The sequence below is a fragment of the Lineus longissimus genome, chromosome 4 (genome assembly GCF_910592395.1).
Source record: "Lineus longissimus chromosome 4, tnLinLong1.2, whole genome shotgun sequence".
NCBI classification, from domain to species: Eukaryota; Metazoa; Nemertea; class Pilidiophora; order Heteronemertea; family Lineidae; genus Lineus; species Lineus longissimus.
The window spans coordinates 273,166-292,193 of record NC_088311.1 but is presented as its reverse complement, the minus strand read 5'-3'; the positions used below and the strand labels follow the sequence as shown (position 1 = coordinate 292,193).

At 44.2% G+C, this 19,028-nt stretch overlaps 1 protein-coding gene across 14 annotated transcripts in view; it reads right to left on the bottom strand.

Annotated features, from left to right (window-relative positions):
* Positions 1-19,028, bottom strand: part of LOC135486361 (microtubule-associated serine/threonine-protein kinase 2-like) — a 123,174-nt gene that overhangs the window by 20,878 nt on the left and 83,268 nt on the right. For 11 of the 14 annotated variants that reach the window (XM_064769090.1, XM_064769097.1, XM_064769093.1 and 8 more), the window contains 4 exons: positions 11,798-11,826; positions 11,330-11,359; positions 9,519-9,601; positions 209-293 (listed from right to left, as the gene is read on the bottom strand). In XM_064769090.1, coding sequence (XP_064625160.1) covers positions 209-293; positions 9,519-9,601; positions 11,330-11,359; positions 11,798-11,826 — 227 coding nt within the window. Of the gene's footprint in view, positions 1-208; positions 294-1,668; positions 2,624-9,518; positions 9,602-11,329; positions 11,360-11,797; positions 11,827-19,028 lie in introns of those variants that run through there. The other 3 variants (XM_064769092.1, XM_064769103.1, XM_064769104.1) reach the window with 2 other exon arrangements.

The window sequence follows — 19,028 nt, the reverse complement described above, 5'->3', positions numbered from 1 at the left end:
AGAATTCTGAGCAGTCAAGACTCAACAAACAAGCGTCTCTACGAAATAGCTCAAGAACAGGAACGGTGTTTTACTGTAAGCAGACCCAGACTAAGACACGGACAGAGCCCCATTCGATATTCGTGACCAGAACAAGTCTTCACATATTTAAGTTGGCAGAGGTTTTGTTTCCAAAAGCGAGGTTGGGAACCATTTGAGCGTCTCTTACCTTTTTGGGTTGATAGCTGGAGCATTGAACGGGAAATGGCCATGCTGGTTAGGGGAAGCATTTCGTGGGCTTTCAAGTGGGCTGCCTGAAAAGATACAAGAAAAACCGAGATTAAAGCATATGAATCAGCCTAGGGAAGAGAAAGTCCTTTCTTGTTTTCAACTGGTTTCCTGGAATGACAAGATTAACCTCGTTGACCCACATCAAATCATCTCAAAGCTTACAATCCGAGGTGAATATCCTACCAACTCGATCTCCTGTAAGCTCCTGGTTAAGCTCTCTAAATCTGGACTGAGTGTCACCAAGAGATGAACTTACGTATTGAAACGACCATCCCCTCATTGACGTTGTAATGTGACTTACACTTCATGGGGGAAGGCCACTCCCTTGTCGCTAGATTTTGTTGCTTCATAAGCTCGTTGACAGTCTGAAAGACAGTGCCAACCAAACCCCAACAGAAACTAGCAATTCCCCAACCACAAGAAAAACATTTCAAAGTCAGTTAAGAGGCATCAGGAGCTAAAGATAGATGGTTGGAACTGCATATGCATTGATTCTGGAAGAGAGGCAGCCGACACATACAGTGGCTCAATGTGATGCTGGAACAAAGTAACTCCCATTAACCCATAAAGCAGCATTGGCTTGATTGGAAAGAGATCAGAAAGTGGAGGTGATATCTGAGACAAAAATGGCAATCAGTTTAACAGACATGTTTGAACTGCCGCATTGGTTAAGTGGCTGCCACCTTAAGCTTGAAGGATGCCTGCATTTCAGTCATAAGACTCGAGGCACATCTCTCTGCCTAGCTAAACACTTGGAGTCACATTTCTGACCAATCAATGGACAAACTATTGATTATTGCTATTTTCTCTGAAGTTTTCTCAGTGTTGTTTGCTGCCGACGACAGCCTCAGCCACAATCTTGGCTGGCCTTCCCCAGGCTACTGACATCAGACCTATTTCTCTCCAGTCCAAAAATCCCCAGACAAATATCACCCTGATTCTCTGCTGAATTATTCAAGAAAGCAAACGCAGGAAGGAATCAATAGTCTGGAGATGATATGGCCTCGTGCACGATCTCACTCCACATTCTCAAGACTTCATCTCCCATCATTAATATCCTAGTGTGCAGGCATGACAGGATATTAGAGTGGCCACTCTAACAACTTGACAGCCTGTCTTCAGATGAAGAGCTAGATCAGCAGTTTTTAATGGGAATTTGGCTTCATATATCACAAGATTGGAAGTTTTTAATGGAATTCGTAGCATTTGAATCGATGGTAGACCAACAGGCGTCAGAAGTCTATGCTTATTTCCATGAATCTGGAGGGATATGAAGGTGGTTACCACTTGTACACCAATCTTGCCAGCCACTTCACCTAAAAGGTAGCCAGAGTGTTTTATACCAATCTTCTTCACATTGTGACAGTTTGGAGAGAGAGACTTCAGACCTGTACTTACCCAGCAATACTGTCTGTGACTTGTACGACCTAAGTTTTAATGAAGGTCGTGACATTGTCGGTGACCACTGTATAGAATGGTAGAAGAGATTGTCCACCGATAAATACATCCTCTTCTTGTCCTTCTTTTGTCCTTCTTCTTGCTTTGCCATGATAGGAATCAACTCTAATGTGTCAACAGATGCCAACAGATGCACCCTGGGCAGTAGGCCTGATGCAGCCTGGCCTTACTACGATCTTGATCAAAGTGTGGTTCAGTTCCTGAATTGCTCTCTTAGGTTATCCATGTTCTTACCAAGACACTTGAGAACTGAACCCAGGGAAAGCTGAGGTCACCAAACTTATATCCAAAAGTGATTTAGTCCAATAAAACACAGTGTGAAAATACTCTTTCGACAGTAAGGATGTCCAAGCAGCTAATGTGACATGAGTTCTTCCTCGACATGTCTAGTTCATTTCAACTCTGCATTGTCCATGGTATCCATCGTCGTATATCCGTAGGATTTCACTACACAAGTTCATGCCTCCTACACAATCACAAGTGTGTCACTACCACCAGATGAAATGATCATCAATGAGCAACAATCTCAATCACTCTGATGTGAAATCAGCTAAGTGGAACAACCTGACTGATGCTATCTCCTAATGACACATATTGATCTTCAAGCATGGCCCCAATCAGGGTAATACCCGATCAAGACATGGACTTATTCACCCAGAAGTCTACCGGTCATGCCCAGGAACTCATTGCATACCTCATCCAACATCTCTCCCGAAGTGTCAGCGATTACCATCTCTCAATCAATCAATTATTCTGCGATCCGAGCCTCGCACGATTCAATCTCGCATCAAATTGAGAAGCAATTGCTTGAGATTGGATTCCACACCGTTGTTAACTCGACTCGGCGCTGCCGGATATTGCCTATTGCTATATACCAGGGTAACGAGCTGGTGAGATCATCGTCAGTGAGAGCTCTATTAGATCTGCGCTGTCACTAGGATAGGCAGTGTTGGTTACAAGCTTTGGCAAGTTAATCCAGCAGATAAGGTGTCACTGGATTCAATTCAATACAGCATCACCGAAGACAAGAAGAACTCCTACCCATGAAAAACAAGAATGAGTTCCATTTGGACCATAATACCAATTCTATCAGAATGATTCAGAGGAGAACATTGGACACAAGCGATTTGTACTGTTCCTCTTCCAGCACTAAGAGATTGGTCCCCACAAAATCAATAGCCCCGTTTTAAATACAAATGGATCCACATGTCCCCAGAAAGAAAAAAACCACAAGAGAAATCTCCTCATTGATCAAGCAAACAGATATCAGTTCAGCTTGTGATATCCACACAGTGAATCACATGTTGTGTTGGCATGATATACACAGAGAGAATCCACAAACGAGAAACAAATGGGAATTGGTGAGGAAAACAGCAAGGCAAACCTGACCCACTCGGGGGAAACGTGCAGAAAGTGTGTGACCACCATGGATTAGGGGTTACCCCTGTCATTTTGAGCTTCCGGTCTCTTCTATCACAAAGCCAATCACAAAGAGAACACAGTGAAATGCCAGATAAGATCCAAATGACCCTGAGTCTCCTGCTAGCTGCATCAATATCAGATAGAACTTTCACCCAAGATGATATGCAACACAGAGAGCATGACTGGCTGCTTCCTTCCTTGGAGAGTATTGAGGACTGCTGCCAAGTGCTACGTGAAATAGTTTATGTACCATATCTGTGGCAAGTGGGATCTAGCTCCTCTGTTTATAGCCCTTGCTAGCATGGTGTGAAGTAGTGATGTCACAACACTAGGTGTTAGGGCCAGCGGGATTACATCGAGATCATTCCACGAACAGCCTGGGGGTAAAAACCAATCAATTAGCAGACAATAATATTATCCAATGATTATCCATCATCAATGTTGCTGTCAGTTAATTGTCACTATACTGGTAACTGTTGTTATTAGCAACAATGTGAAGAAGGATTGTTGGTAGACGAGGAGTTCTTTGCCGAGGAGTCTCACTTTCCAGCTGTGAACATGGTGGCTAAAGGTATCAGCTTTGGCAACACAATACAGCTCCTCCCATTAATGGGTTCGGGATCAATTGGAATGAAAATAAGGAATGCAGGCCCCTCCAATTCTTTCATGTTAACATTCCGTCTCCAGGTAAAGCATACCTTTACCCATCATGGCGATGTACCAAGCTTTCTTGACCTGCCATGAACCTGGCCACCAAACACCTAAGGCCAGGTACCTTCGACTTTACAATATTGCCAGAAGATACCTAAATCAAACAGCTATAATCGACAATACCAGCAGCTATAAAACTTGCCCATTGACCTCGAGTTGAAGAACTGGACTTGAACAGTATCAGAGCAACATAACTCCATTATACAACGGCTGGTGTTGATCAGACCTGAAGTGACCACAGAGGTTTGATCAATTGATATTTTGTAAGTTTCTTTTGAGATATATGCTGCAAGTTCATGTTACCAGAGTCGGAAACCAGTGAAGACTCTCGTTGAAAGACAGATGTGAGACTCCTCCAGCTCATCTATGACATTATACTCTCTTGCTTACAATGCTTAGAGCTATGGAATGGAGGGCGGGAGGGCAGAATCGAGATGCTACAAAGGAGGTTACAACTCTTACCTTGCAACATAAACATCATTAAACAGAATATCCAAAGGCTTTGGATGAAGTAAGTCTGTCTTCTCTCCCATTCTACTGATGACACACTAAATCCAAAGGGGCACGTGTTATCTCATGTGGGATTGTGAAAGTAGTATTGCGAAATACTAGGTTCTGGGTGAATCAATAACTCAACGACCAAGATGAGTTCAAGAACCCTCAAGAACAGACGGAGTACATCCAATGACGTCAACATAAAACCCCGCGTTGGTGAAGATTCATCACTTTGATCCTCAAGACGACGGTCCAATGGCAACAAGTGTGGACCTGAAGACTTGGATGGAAGGGAAGGGTGAAATACTGTGAAACATCTGGCAGACGATCAGCTCTTGCTGCACATTTGAGGCAACGCATGCAGGTGCGAGATAGCTCTACATGAATCAATCGACTCATCAGGCTCTTGAAAAGCCCTCATATCGTACAAGAGGCCACTTGTCATGTAGTGACGTCAGGTAATCTGTTTACAAACATACGAAGCAATCTCGCTTGAATACACTCATGTCTACACAAATCTCCTCTGATGCGTAACTCCTCAATGCAGGGATGGAGTGAAGCCAACTGACCCATGAATGAGAGCCCCAACTCAAGATATCCAACAGCATTCAAACAACAACACATCCCCTAAACGCGTCCATGGAGAACTCTACCGGAGATACGAGAATAACGACGAAAGAATGGAGTAAAGGGATGGTACAAGGTAACCTTGGTCTCAGCAGAGACCTGAACCTGCTTGTGAGGTTGGATGAATCTATGATTGGTTGCTCAGCATATCTGTAACAGATGGAAATGGAAGGAACACAAGAATGTCTTCATCAACCACTTTCGGAGTCTCCACACTTGTTCAGAGGCAGATCATTTACAAAATATCGACATGAATACACAAAAACATACCTTCCAAATATTGATTGAACAAACAGACAGAAACAGTTCAGACTATATCCATTGTTCCTGAAGAGCACTTCTGAACTAAACTGTATTGTAAGTCTTCATCCTGTTTAGCACACCTCCACACAATAATCCAATCAACAGCTCATTTGTGTAGGATATCAAAACACTTAGTACTTCCAAGTAATAATGGGCTCACCGCATGTGATAACTATCATGAAACCTCTACACCAAGGTTAAATCAGAACCACAACAACCAAAAACATCTCAACACCAGGCTACCAGACTGCACCATTCCTTCACAATCTCTCCAGAAGTCCTGGCAGTATATGATAAGGTTGAGAGTTTGGACTTGTTGGCTCAAGAAAGGTAGCCACTGGCTCCTCAGCCTACATCAATATGATACAGCACCTTCTTCAGTGCCATAAGTCACAATGTATGAAGCCTTGTTGCCAGTAATCTATTGCAGCATTCGAGTCAATCGAGATGGTGAATTAGATATTCTCAAATCAAAGTTGACCAAGTTCCTCTCCAAGGCAGATGTTTAGAAGATTACGTTCAGGAAGTATGTGCTTCTAGACGAGATGCCAGATGGAGATACCGCTACAGAATTGAACAAGTGATGTTTAGTTCTCTATCAACTCCTGAGATGGAGCAGCTGTGTGTCTGGAACAGTATCTGAAGAATCCATCGACAACATCGAATCCAACCTTCAAAGAGGCAATAGGTATAACTAGGGACTAAGGTCCGTTATCGAAAGAAACTCCTCATGAGTGCCTTTCAACCCTTCGCTCCTCAATTTCACCAGCTCGCAAAGGATTCTGGTTGGCCAGTCAGTTCAAAATTTTGCAAAATTTTCAAAGTCAAAAAAGTTTTGGGACTGATGATATTGGTGATGTTGGCTCATTTTGAGGGAAAAAAAAAAATCGAAAAAATTTCTACTTAGAAATTTTTCAGAAGGGCGGTCGATCTGGGGACCAGTGATATGGACCAAGCTGAGCTAGTTAAAGCCAGGGAACACTGCAGAGCCAAATCTTGAGGTGTGCATGGTTTGGGCCTTGATGAGATAGGGACATGAGCGACCATAAGATTTGCCTGAGACCATAAGGACAGAGCTTGAAAGGAACACAGACGTCATTAAAACTGTTCGGGCAGTTGCAATCGATCTCAAAGCTTGTGAGTTTATAAGACGCATGGATTATTGATGATCAATATCCCACCTGATAACTCAAGTCAATACAAGACACATCTTCCAATTCAGACACACAATCTGAGGATTGCAACGTCATCAATATATTTAAAAACCTCCACATCTTGTCAACAAGGTTCTTAATGTTTCTGTATTGATGATATTATCTAGTTTGAGTTTCTTCCCACAGTTCCTTATAACATCTTTTTAGGGAATCCATCAGAAGTTGTAGCCTTCCCCTCTCCCTGACCATAAAGCCTTGTTCAAACAGTATGTGCTGATTACTTCATGAATAAGCTATGTTACTTGGCTCAGAGAGACCTCTTCAGGTCTGTCCTTGGGTTCTTCACAGACCACAGGGTAATAATGGTTTAATAGGCAATTGGTTTGGACTGCAGCAGCGCCAGTCTGTCTGAATAAAGCTGCTTACGAGACCTGACAATGAGGATTCAAACAGGAGCCAGGGCCAATATAGCCAATGTCAGGCAGATTCAAAGATTGGTATTGGCAGTGGTAAGGATGATCTATGACCTGTGATACGAGGGAAGATTAGCCAACAACCGAGGGGATGATCCACAACTGGTAGAGATCAGGCATATGCCAGATGGCAGACTGATGAATCGGGATACAATCACACCTCAGAGATCTCTTCAATACAATCTGGACACACACAACAGCATGACGTGTGTAGGCAAGATGAACATGTGAACATATTATGGCCTGCAATTGTTTTTGTTTGGCAGAGGACATTACCTACCACTGACTGTCTCCTGCATGTCGTCCACCATTTTAGGTAGAGGTACTTACCAGAGGTAATGTGAGATTGACAGAGTGGAGGGGGAGGGTTGACAAGCCAAGTGAGACCTGCAGCGTCCCCCCTGTAGGTAGAGGTACTTACCAGAGGTAATGTGAGATTGACAGAGTGGAGGGGGAGGTTTGACAAGCCAAGTGAGACCTGCAGCGTCCCCCCTGTAGGTAGAGGTACTTACCAGAGGTAATGTGAGATTGACAGAGTGGAGGGGGAGGTTTGACAAGCCAAGTGAGACCTGCAGCGTCCCCCCTGTAGGTAGAGGTACTTACCAGAGGTAATGTGAGATTGACAGAGTGGAGGGGGAGGTTTGACAAGCCAAGTGAGACCTGCAGCGTCCCCCCTGTAGGTAGAGGTACTTACCAGAGGTAATGTGAGATTGACAGAGTGGAGGGGGAGGGTTGACAAGCCAAGTGAGACCTGCAGCGTCCCCCCTGTAGGTAGAGGTACTTACCAGAGGTAATGTGAGATTGACAGAGTGGAGGGGGATGTTTGACAAGCCAAGTGAGACCTGCAGCGTCCCCCCTGTAGGTAGAGGTACTTACCAGAGGTAATGTGAGATTGACAGAGTGGAGGGGGAGGTTTGACAAGCCAAGTGAGACCTGCAGCGTCCCCCCTGTAGGTAGAGGTACTTACCAGAGGTAATGTGAGATTGACAGAGTGGAGAGGGAGGGTTGACAAGCCAAGTGAGACCTGCAGCGTCCCCCCTGTAGGTAGAGGTACTTACCAGAGGTAATGTGAGATTGACAGAGTGGAGGGGGAGGGTTGACAAGCCAAGTGAGACCTGCAGCGTCCCCCCTGTAGGTAGAGGTACTTACCAGAGGTAATGTGAGATTGACAGAGTGGAGGGGGAGGTTTGACAAGCCAAGTGAGACCTGCAGCGTCCCCCCTGTAGGTAGAGGTACTTACCAGAGGTAATGTGAGATTGACAGAGTGGAGGGGGAGGTTTGACAAGCCAAGTGAGACCTGCAGCGTCCCCCCTGTAGGTAGAGGTACTTACCAGAGGTAATGTGAGATTGACAGAGTGGAGGGGGAGGTTTGACAAGCCAAGTGAGACCTGCAGCGTCCCCCCTGTAGGTAGAGGTACTTACCAGAGGTAATGTGAGATTGACAGAGTGGAGAGGGAGGGTTGACAAGCCAAGTGAGACCTGCAGCGTCCCCCCTGTAGGTAGAGGTACTTACCAGAGGTAATGTGAGATTGACAGAGTGGAGGGGGAGGGTTGACAAGCCAAGTGAGACCTGCAGCGTCCCCCCTGTAGGTAGAGGTACTTACCAGAGGTAATGTGAGATTGACAGAGTGGAGGAGGAGGGTTGATAAGCCAAGTGAGACCTGCAGCATCCCCCCTGTAGGTAGAGGTACTTACCAGAGGTAATGTGAGATTGACAGCGTGGAGGGGGAGGTTTGACAAGCCAAGTGAGACCTGCAGCGTCCCCCCTGTAGGTAGAGGTACTTACCAGAGGTAATGTGAGATTGACAGCGTGGAGGGGGAGGGTTGATAAGCCAAGTGAGACCTGCAGCGTCCCCCCTGTAGGTAGAGGTACTTACCAGAGGTAATGTGAGATTGACAGCGTGGAGGGGGAGGTTTGACAAGCCAAGTGAGACCTGCAGCGTCCCCCCTGTAGGTAGAGGTACTTACCAGAGGTAATGTGAGATTGACAGAGTGGAGGGGGAGGTTTGACAAGCCAAGTGAGACCTGCAGCGTCCCCCCTGTAGGTAGAGGTACTTACCAGAGGTAATGTGAGATTGACAGAGTGGAGGGGGAGGTTTGACAAGCCAAGTGAGACCTGCAGCGTCCCCCCTGTAGGTAGAGGTACTTACCAGAGGTAATGTGAGATTGACAGAGTGGAGGGGGAGGTTTGACAAGCCAAGTGAGACCTGCAGCGTCCCCCCTGTAGGTAGAGGTACTTACCAGAGGTAATGTGAGATTGACAGAGTGGAGGGGGAGGGTTGACAAGCCAAGTGAGACCTGCAGCGTCCCCCCTGTAGGTAGAGGTACTTACCAGAGGTAATGTGAGATTGACAGAGTGGAGGGGGAGGTTTGACAAGCCAAGTGAGACCTGCAGCGTCCCCCCTGTAGGTAGAGGTACTTACCAGAGGTAATGTGAGATTGACAGAGTGGAGGGGGAGGTTTGACAAGCCAAGTGAGACCTGCAGCGTCCCCCCTGTAGGTAGAGGTACTTACCAGAGGTAATGTGAGATTGACAGAGTGGAGGGGGAGGTTTGACAAGCCAAGTGAGACCTGCAGCGTTCCCCCTGTAGGTAGAGGTACTTACCAGAAGTGGCTTGAGGGGAGTGACATCGTGGAGGGAGGGTGGGTGAGCAGCTTCCGGGAAGCATCTTCTTACTGTGAGACCGGCTGAAAAGAAGAAGAAACAATGAACATTCTGTTTAAACCTTCATCTTTCTTATTTCCCATGTTGTCAGTGTTGTAAGGAGCAGATATCATCAACATGTTACGTGGCCAACTCGGAATTACATTGGAGCATTCCAGAATGTCATTTGACAGTATCTGCCTCTCAGTGGCTACAGACAAAATGAGGACACCTGGGGCTGTTACAGAATGACGTCAAAACGTGCAAATCAATTAGTTCGGCACAGTTTTTACCTGATAAACACACTGAACAAAACAAGGAATTGTAATAATCTGGAGCTGTTTTTGTTTCCCCTCTAGGTTCCCACAGGCAGCAGGCACTCTCATGACAACAGTGGGCGAATATTGCATGATTTAGATTGGCCAAGCATGCAGAGGCTGAGTGAATCACTCAAGCTATGACAAGACCTGCAACGCACGCCTGCCATTTCATTATTCATTTGAAACGGAGAAGAATTTGAATGCTGTCATAAGGTTGAAACTTAAAGCAAGAAGTTCTCTACTGAAATATCTGCTAGAGGCAAGATGAAAGGGAAGTGAGAAGGGAATAGGTACAAAATGAGGAATGAACTGTTTAACCAGAGTGGGGAGGAATGTGTAGGGAGGTAGTTGTGCCCAGGGTTGTGGGGTGAGGCACAATCTGGCCACTGGGGAGGCTATAGTTCAAAGGTATATCCTCTGGACTCGGTATCAACAGTTTTGGTTTAGCACCAGCATATCCAGGAGAAGGGCACCTACTCAAGCTCGTGTTACACAGGCCATCTTCTCCATACTGGTCATGTATGAAAGGGCATTTTCACAGAAACTGTGCAGTGCATAGGAGTTTCAACTAATGTAACTCATTTCAAAACCACCTTCTTTTCAAACTTTTCTTACTGCAGTAATATTACAGCTGCCTTGACCAAATTATATCCATCCTGATCCAAATTGGTATGCACACCCCCCTTGGCACAAGACATGACCAGACCATGTTGATGAAACAATTGGAATATCGCATGCAGGGAGTGCCGGTGTTGACATTGATTACCAGTCGCATGCAAAATGCTTCTTTATCAATCAATGCCTTTCCAATCTGCCAACTTCCAAGATCCAATAAAAAAGCTTTTCGTTCAATACTCTCCTAAAAGGTCCAAACCAATAAATGGCAGCAGGATTTAGAGGATTGAAGAAGTGCTCAGTAGTGTAGATTTATGAGAGGCAGTTTTGTGAAACCACACCATGTTGCTTACATCATTGATTGTCACTGTTTGGTATCATCCTTCAAAGTTCAAAATTTTGAAAAATTTTCAAAGCCAAAATTTGTTTTGGACTGATGTTTCTTCACTTTGAGCAGGAAAAAAAAGTCAAAAAAAATGTTGGACTCAGAAATTTTTTCATCCTTCAGAGTTGAATTTTTCATAAGATCAACCCAATGGACTGTGATGCTTTTCATTCCATTACAACACAATTCTTATCATATTTCAAGCATCAAACACCTCCCTATAATTCAGTGAGGTGAGCTGAAGAGAGTTGAAAGCATTTCCATTTAAGACAATATTTCTTGCTTCTTTGAATTGCTAAAGATATCAACACGGATGGCAATGCCTCACAAAATCGATTTCAATACTTCTCTGTTGGAAATTAATTTTTCCTCATGCCAAGTCAAACAGCAGTTTAGAATGATTGTAAAAGGGATAGTAATAAAGGGAAATAAGCAGTTATACAAGAGATTACCTATGAATGGATGAATAGACCAAGCCAAAGCTTCAAGGAGAGAATAAGACAATGTTTTAGAGTGGGGTCAGGACAGCAATGCTGACTCTGAAAGGCACTAAGGCTTGAGACGGCAACTTCTGCCATTTGTTTCTTGGTAAGGACCTCTTTGGTTTCATAAATCCTAACACCTCTGCAGGTTGTCCAATGCAATCCCAAGAAACAATTTACCAGCAACCAACAGATAGGCTGGGAAACACCACAAGCACAAACCTTTTACCGATTCACACAATCTGATGACAACACTTGCTATTTTCAATAACACTTGTGACATTTCTAATTTCAATTTCATCAAATAACAGTTGGCTTTCGTGTTATTGAAGAAATGTCATATTTTCCTTTATTTGTAGCGTGAGAAGCTTCTCAAATCCTTAATGAAATTTGACGTGACAGGATATTTGATATGCATGAGGTAATACAATGTCTTACCTGTTTCGTCGAGTAATGTTCAGCTCCTTCTGCAATGAGAGGAAAGAGAAATCTCATTAAAATCAATGCTGGGAAAAGTCAAAAGATCACAGTACCATTATCATCGTTAGCTGCATATCTCTGACGTCAAGATAGGATGCAATTACTCTATAAAACAACATGAAACCATAGAGGGGTGGGGCGAGTCGGTAACCTAATTAAAGTATCAGCGTCATCTCTGGAATTACATCTAGGAGTCGTCTAGTCGAGAAAGGGCGTCGTATTATCAATATCTGTTCCGAACAGCCACAGTAAGGCTAATCCCATGCTAGTTTATTTACACAACCCTCAAGACCCCCAACGACTGGCAACTCTTCACTCATTTCTACAACTGAAAAGCACTCTCCCTCAATTATGTCAAATCCACTCTTCTTCAATTCCAGCACATCTTGCCAAGCTGAAGTGTCATTCATTGCCTGCGAAGTAAAACCAAGCTGGACAAAAAACTTGGTGAACCCAACTTCTCTGCCACATTAACTGGGATTCACACATGAGTCGAGTCGAGAATCTAATTAATTACTTTCGTCAGAAGACAAGGAGAAGTGTTGATTATATCTATGAGCATATGAAAGTCAGTGACGTCTTTGCCAAAGAATCGATCAGGCAAGCATTGATCCAGAATCTATTGAGTATGATGTATCCTTGCTATTGGGTGCAGACTGGGCAGCATGACCCTCATTAGTTCCTGCAGGGAACTCACACGAACTTAGAGATCTGAGTGATCCTTCCAACAAAGGCCAAGCATAACATGTGGCACCAAACTCTACAGCACAGAAGTAGTCACTGACCACATTGAGCACAGTTGAATCCTGACAGCTCTTGAGGCACACCAAGACAGGGCTTGTCTTATATCCCATATTGATACTGACATCTCCCAAATGGCCACAGGTCAGCAAAACATTGATTTAGCGGTGTTGGCAATATTCGATAAGCGTTCATGAATATCCTGGCCCAAGGATGCAGCCCCTTCATGTATGGTATTCTATACGCTGATTCGGAGGAGAATCAACTCAAGTTGCCAAGAGAGTGAGAGGATTGGATTACCGGTGGTACCTAGTATGGGAAGAGCTCATGGTTTTGGTTCTTCATGGACTGAGTGGAGAACAAATTGCTGTACCATGTAGTATAACCAGCACCAAACCAGCAAAGATGCCATTGATTGAATATAGTAATGTTCATACCACAAAACCTGCGGTAATCTTGACCAATGAGTAGTTACTGATCAAAGTCCTCCCTCAATCATCTTTGACATCAGCGTAACTCAGTCCACCTTCATACAATACAACTGTTGGACATTGGTCATCTAACGGAAAAGTTCCCAGTAGAAGACGAAGAATTTAATCAAAGAAGGGGACCAATGAATGTCATGCCAATGGCAGCAGACGTTATTATTGATAATCTTCCCAGTCAAGAATTACAAATATGACCAAGATTGATCAGCTGACGTCAGTATCCCTGGAGTGGCAGGAGATAGCCATGGATGACCACGGGCAATCAATGCGAAGCATCGTATCCAATAAACATGATCACACCATGGTGGATGAGCTCAGACTCCAACGGGAATAAGCCATACACTGGCCAACCATGGAATAGGAGGGTCACATAAGCTAAGAGCTACAAAAGCTAGCTATCTTCTTCACATTGATTCCACATCATCAGTGTTCAGCAACACCGACACCAACACTCAACACTCTTGATCACAAGAGATATGATGCTTGAGTTGACAGCTTGAAATAATGTTTTCTTTGTGTGAGAAGTGTGCCCCATGGTAGACTATTCCAATTTAGAGCGTAATTCAGAAATTGAGATTCTCGCAGGCCCATCCGCTCCGCAGGGAAATCACTCGCTGCAGTATCTGTCGTCGCATTTTCATCATTATAATTTGAGGAATCATTATAAGATGAACAGATTTGTTAACTCTCTGATTGTGGGCAGATTACATGAAGGATGCAGCACTGACTGTCATGTAGACAGTCTAAAACATCTTAGGTATTCTGGCCATCTAACCAAGCAAAAAGCTTGCACTTCAGTTCAGCACTGAACTGGTCAAACATCTTCAAACCCACACACTTAAGCAAAGAATGAACTCTTAATGCAGGCTTCCTCTCCGTAATGGTGCATCAGCCACTCGTATCTTGATGCAGCCGTCTTCCCTACATTCTACTCAAAGTGCAATAGGGTTTTTCTTGTCTGACAAGATGCAGTTTCCTGCACTCGAGCCTGCAAGGAGAGACTCCCTGTGTGTGTTGGTCTCTCAACGAGAGTGCAGCGTAAGATGCTGCACAGACCCATGACACTCAGCGCAACAGACATGCGACATTTCCGCCATTTTTTAAACTTAATTTCCTGTCTCGTGTGGTGAAGAGGAGTTCGCATGCACATCTTATTAGTTCTAGGGTTAGTAGAGGTTTTTCAGCACTTTCCTGATGGCTCTAAAGTTGTTTGAGAAAACATCATTGAATGCCAAAAGATGAAAAGGTTGAAATGATACGCATTGATACCAGTGAACGCCTCTGCTGTTGACGAAAACATCAACTGGTAGGATCATCTGATGATGACAACAGCCTCTACTTATCTGCCTATACAAGTGAACACCTCTGCTGTTGATGAAAACATCAACTGGTAGGATCATCTGATGATGACAACAGCCTCTACTTATCTGCCTATACAAGTGAACACCTCTGCTGTTGATGAAAACATCAACTGGTAGGATCATCTGATGATGACAACAGCCTCTACTTATCTGCCTATACAAGTGAACACCTCTGCTGTTGATGAAAACATCAACTGGTAGGATCATCTGATGATGACAACAGCCTCTACTTATCTGCCTATACAAGTGAACACCTCTGCTGTTGATGAAAACATCAACTGGTAGGATCATCTGATGATGACAACAGCCTCTACTTATCTGCCTATACAAGTGAACACCTCTGCTGTTGATGAAAACATCAACTGGTAGGATCATCTGATGATGACAACAGCCTCTACTTATCTGCCTATACCAGTGAACACCTCTGCTGTTGATGAAAACATCAACTGGTAGGATCATCTGATGATGACAACAGCCTCTACTTATCTGCCTATACCAGTGAACACCTCTGCTGTTGACGAAAACATCAACTGGTAGGATCATCTGATGATGACAACAGCCTCTACTTATCTGCCTATACAAGTGAACACCTCTGCTGTTGATGAAAACATCAACTGGTAGGATCATCTGATGATGACAACAGCCTCTACTTATCTGCCTATACCAGTGAACACCTCTGCTGTTGATGAAACATCAACTGGTAGGATCATCTGATGATGACAACAGCCTCTACTTATCTGCCTATACCAGTGAACACCTCTGCTGTTGACGAAAACATCACAACAGCCTCTGCTTATACGATCATGTACTTTCCCCAGCCACACCACGAGACCACTAAGAAAGAGTCAATCCTTTACCATCTTCACCTGACCCAAAGCATCTGCCTCTGAGTGATAATGAAGTGCCATACTGGAGGAGTGGCAGATTACATCAAAACCACCCAAGCATACCCATGGTCTCATCCATGTCAGAGTCTGTGGACCATGCAAGTGCGGGGAGATGTACCATAGGGGTGGGATACTTCCTCATGGCAACTGCTGGGAAAGACGGGGGATGGCATATCATCCTGATAGGAACATATTTCATTGAGAAATTGTCACAAAAACAGTCATCTCATCACACTCAATGATTGACCCAATAACTAAGCATAGTTAGGTGGCCGTGGCTCTCATGTGGTAACTGCTGTGTGAGCTTACATCTGCTGACACCATTGACCATACAATATTGGACATCCACTACCACAAGAGGAGTGAAAAAGAGTCCAAACTCCACCAGGGCTGACCACCTGTATTGACCAGTGACCCACAGCTCACATTTCAAGATAGAAACTACTTGCACAGATTGACGACTTTACTAACAGCTTTCCTCTCTATTTCAAAGGCGAGATATGGCTAAAGCACAAGTCAAGTCTAGCACACTCGAGTCTAACACACTTGAGTCAAACATGGGCAAACTCGGAATGATAAAGCAGTGGTACCAAGTGGACAATGGAGGTTAGGATGACTCTCTGAGGCAACGCAGCTCAGCTTACTCTACCAGTATCTTCTACCCTACAGAGAAGCCAAAGAGTCTTGCATATCCAGTGAAAACGCCAGCTCTCAAGTCCAAAGAATCTGATGAGAAAAAACAGTAAGCAGATTACACCATCATTTCCAACAAAGGTCTTTGAAGGTGGCAAAGATGTCACAAAACATCACGAAAATTGGGTTATCCATAAACAGAGATCTTGCCCCGGAACAACAGGCACTGGACTTCAAAGTGGCTAATCTAATATCCCCAGAGACAGTGGCACCTAAACCTTGTTATCCACGCTCATCCTTGTTGGCTGGGATAATTTGTGTGGCGTATGTAATAGCATCACCATGGAGGTCCAAGGGAGTCTCATCATCTTGGAGGTCCAAGGGAGTCACATCATCTTGGAGGGCCAAGGGAGTCACATCATCTTGGAGGTCCAAGGGAGTTACATCATCTTGGAGGTCCAAGGGAGTTACATCATCTTGGAGGTCCAAGGGAGTCACATCATCTTGGAGGGCCAAGGGAGTCACATCATCTTGGAGGTCCAAGGGAGTCTCATCATCTTGGAGGGCCAAGGGAGTCACATCATCTTTGCTCTCGGTTCTCGGACTTGACATGACTGATGTGCAGGCCAAACTCAAGCTCAGGAGATGGGGTCTTTTGCAGATTTGCTGTAGCTACAAACACGTAGAGGAAAGATTTGCAGGAATCATGCACATAGCTCTACCAGTTAAAGACCAGCAGACTGAGATAGAATATGGGCTTGGACTGGAGAGCACTTTCTCCTTACATAGATAACAGAAACCAGACCAATGGGGACCAAACCAGACCATAAGATGTATGAGAATGCTGATCTGGTGGGTTCTGCTGGCAGACTTTGCCATCCCTCAGGTCCCATCTCAATCTATCTATCAAACGAAACAAGTGGACTGTCTTCACTGTCATCTAGAGACACCAGCTGGGGAAATAGTGAACGGGCCATACATGACCTTTGTCACATCTTGAATTCTTGAAGGACTCCATCTCAATTGAATCAAAGTAATCAACATTCTAATCCAATATCTGGTGTGGGAGAGGTGAGTCAAGGCTTGAAACCTTTGCCACTCAACATCATGGCCTTCCAGGAGGTGGAGGACGGAGAACTGTTCAGTATTGCAGAGAGTCAGCCATCCCAGATAAACACATGGATGATTCAATCAGAATGCCACTTTGCAGCTGCGAATTCATTTACACACTCAGGACTCTCTGGAATCTCACTCAACACCAAGTTTGTGACATTACTCAGACATCGGATCCTAGTCTTCCAATTATTACTAATCCTTTCTCTTCCACGCGATCCCTACTAAGGGTTATTCCATTTGCGATGAGGGATATGGTTTCGGTACAAGTGTTGACAACCCGCGTCCCAAAGTTTGCATGCACATTTGAGTGTGGACAGACGGCCCGCCATGATATGTCTGATGAAGCTAAATCTCCACCCACACACTGCAAGTGTTTAGCAATGTATTGAAAGTTTGCGAGACAAATTCACTCAACAAATACTGTCAAACAGTTTATTCTTCTTTGATTGAATTCCGTCTGCCAAAGTGGCCAGTTGAACATGAATATTTCATAGAATCTCTGATGTATATCTCTTGATCAGTGAGACCTTGACCCTGGCCCTGACCCTGACCTTCACCAGTGGCAGGTTGATCTGAAGTCGACATTTAACTTCCGATATGAACCCCATGAATAATCTAATTGAATATCCTCCAATGCCACAAACATCAGGCAGTGAATTCTAAATATCATTGCGGAACCGTAGCAATGATGAACTGAATCAATAACTGATACGAAAGGATTGGGATGCATACAGCATCTTAGTACCATATCACATAAGAATCCCATTCTTTGCTCATTGTGTCAATAACACGTATGTTGTAGAACAAGCTTGAGTTTCCCCGATGCTCTCAGAGAGATAACACCTTCTTTAAGCAAATGGATCGAAGGGGATAGCAAAACATCTTAGTGTCGCACACCTAGAGCTTCAGCCATCCCCAGCTTAAAAAAGAACAGTCCATTCACATCAATAGTGGATAATGTGTTTATTTTATTGATTCATCTAAGAGATATGGAGAATCCCTCATGACACACGTCATATGGAATATTCAGCTGTGAAAGGAACCCATCACAAATCTTTCTACAGAATGAAAGAGAGAATTCAAAAGTGAAACACAAACATCTGGTACTTTCAGAGCAGCAACAGTAGTCTTGAGCAAGCCTGAAACACAAACATCTGTTACTTTCAGTGCAGCAACAATAGAGTCTTGAGCAAGCCTGAAACACAAACATCTGTTACTTTCAGTGCAGCAACAGTAGAGTCTTGAGCAAGCCTGAAACACAAACATCTGTTACTTTCAGTGCAGCAACAGTAGAGTCTTGACCAAGCCTGGTGGTGGTTGTAATAAGATCAGTTTTTCAATCCCAAGAAAATGATGTATTTTTTAGACCGGGCTGCTGATCGATGAACACAATGTTAAGCAGTGCATATGGCAACAAGAGGAACATTGATATCTTTATGCAACAGTAAAATGTGGCCTTGGTCTTGTCTTGGGGGGATAATGTCTCTTTCTTAAAGCCATATCGATTCACTGGGATGGATGGAGAGACCGGTGATGTGCACAGCATGGGAATGGCTAAGATTAAGATGGGGCATCTTCATAAAGAATGGACAGCTTTGAGGGAAAGGTTTTTCTCTTAGGGACATCCAATGCTAGAGCAGAGAGCAAACATAGGCCTACCTAGGGAACACCAAAACTTTGGAAAAGCACTACTGTGATATATAAGACAGGTAGGGGGAAACAAAAGTCTGAACACCAGGGTTACTTGTATACTTGAATGCTGTTCTGGTTTGCTCCTTCCTATCCCTGCAGGTTCTGTGGCAGGCTCTCTCGTCATATAGCAACACCAGAGTTTTTACAGATGACTGCTTTCCATAACTCTAATTTTGTGCTTTCAGTCAGAACTTTGCCGATTCCAACAAAAAGCAGGAGATTCACGGATGAATGACAGAATCTGATAATATTCTCTTCATGCAGGATGATA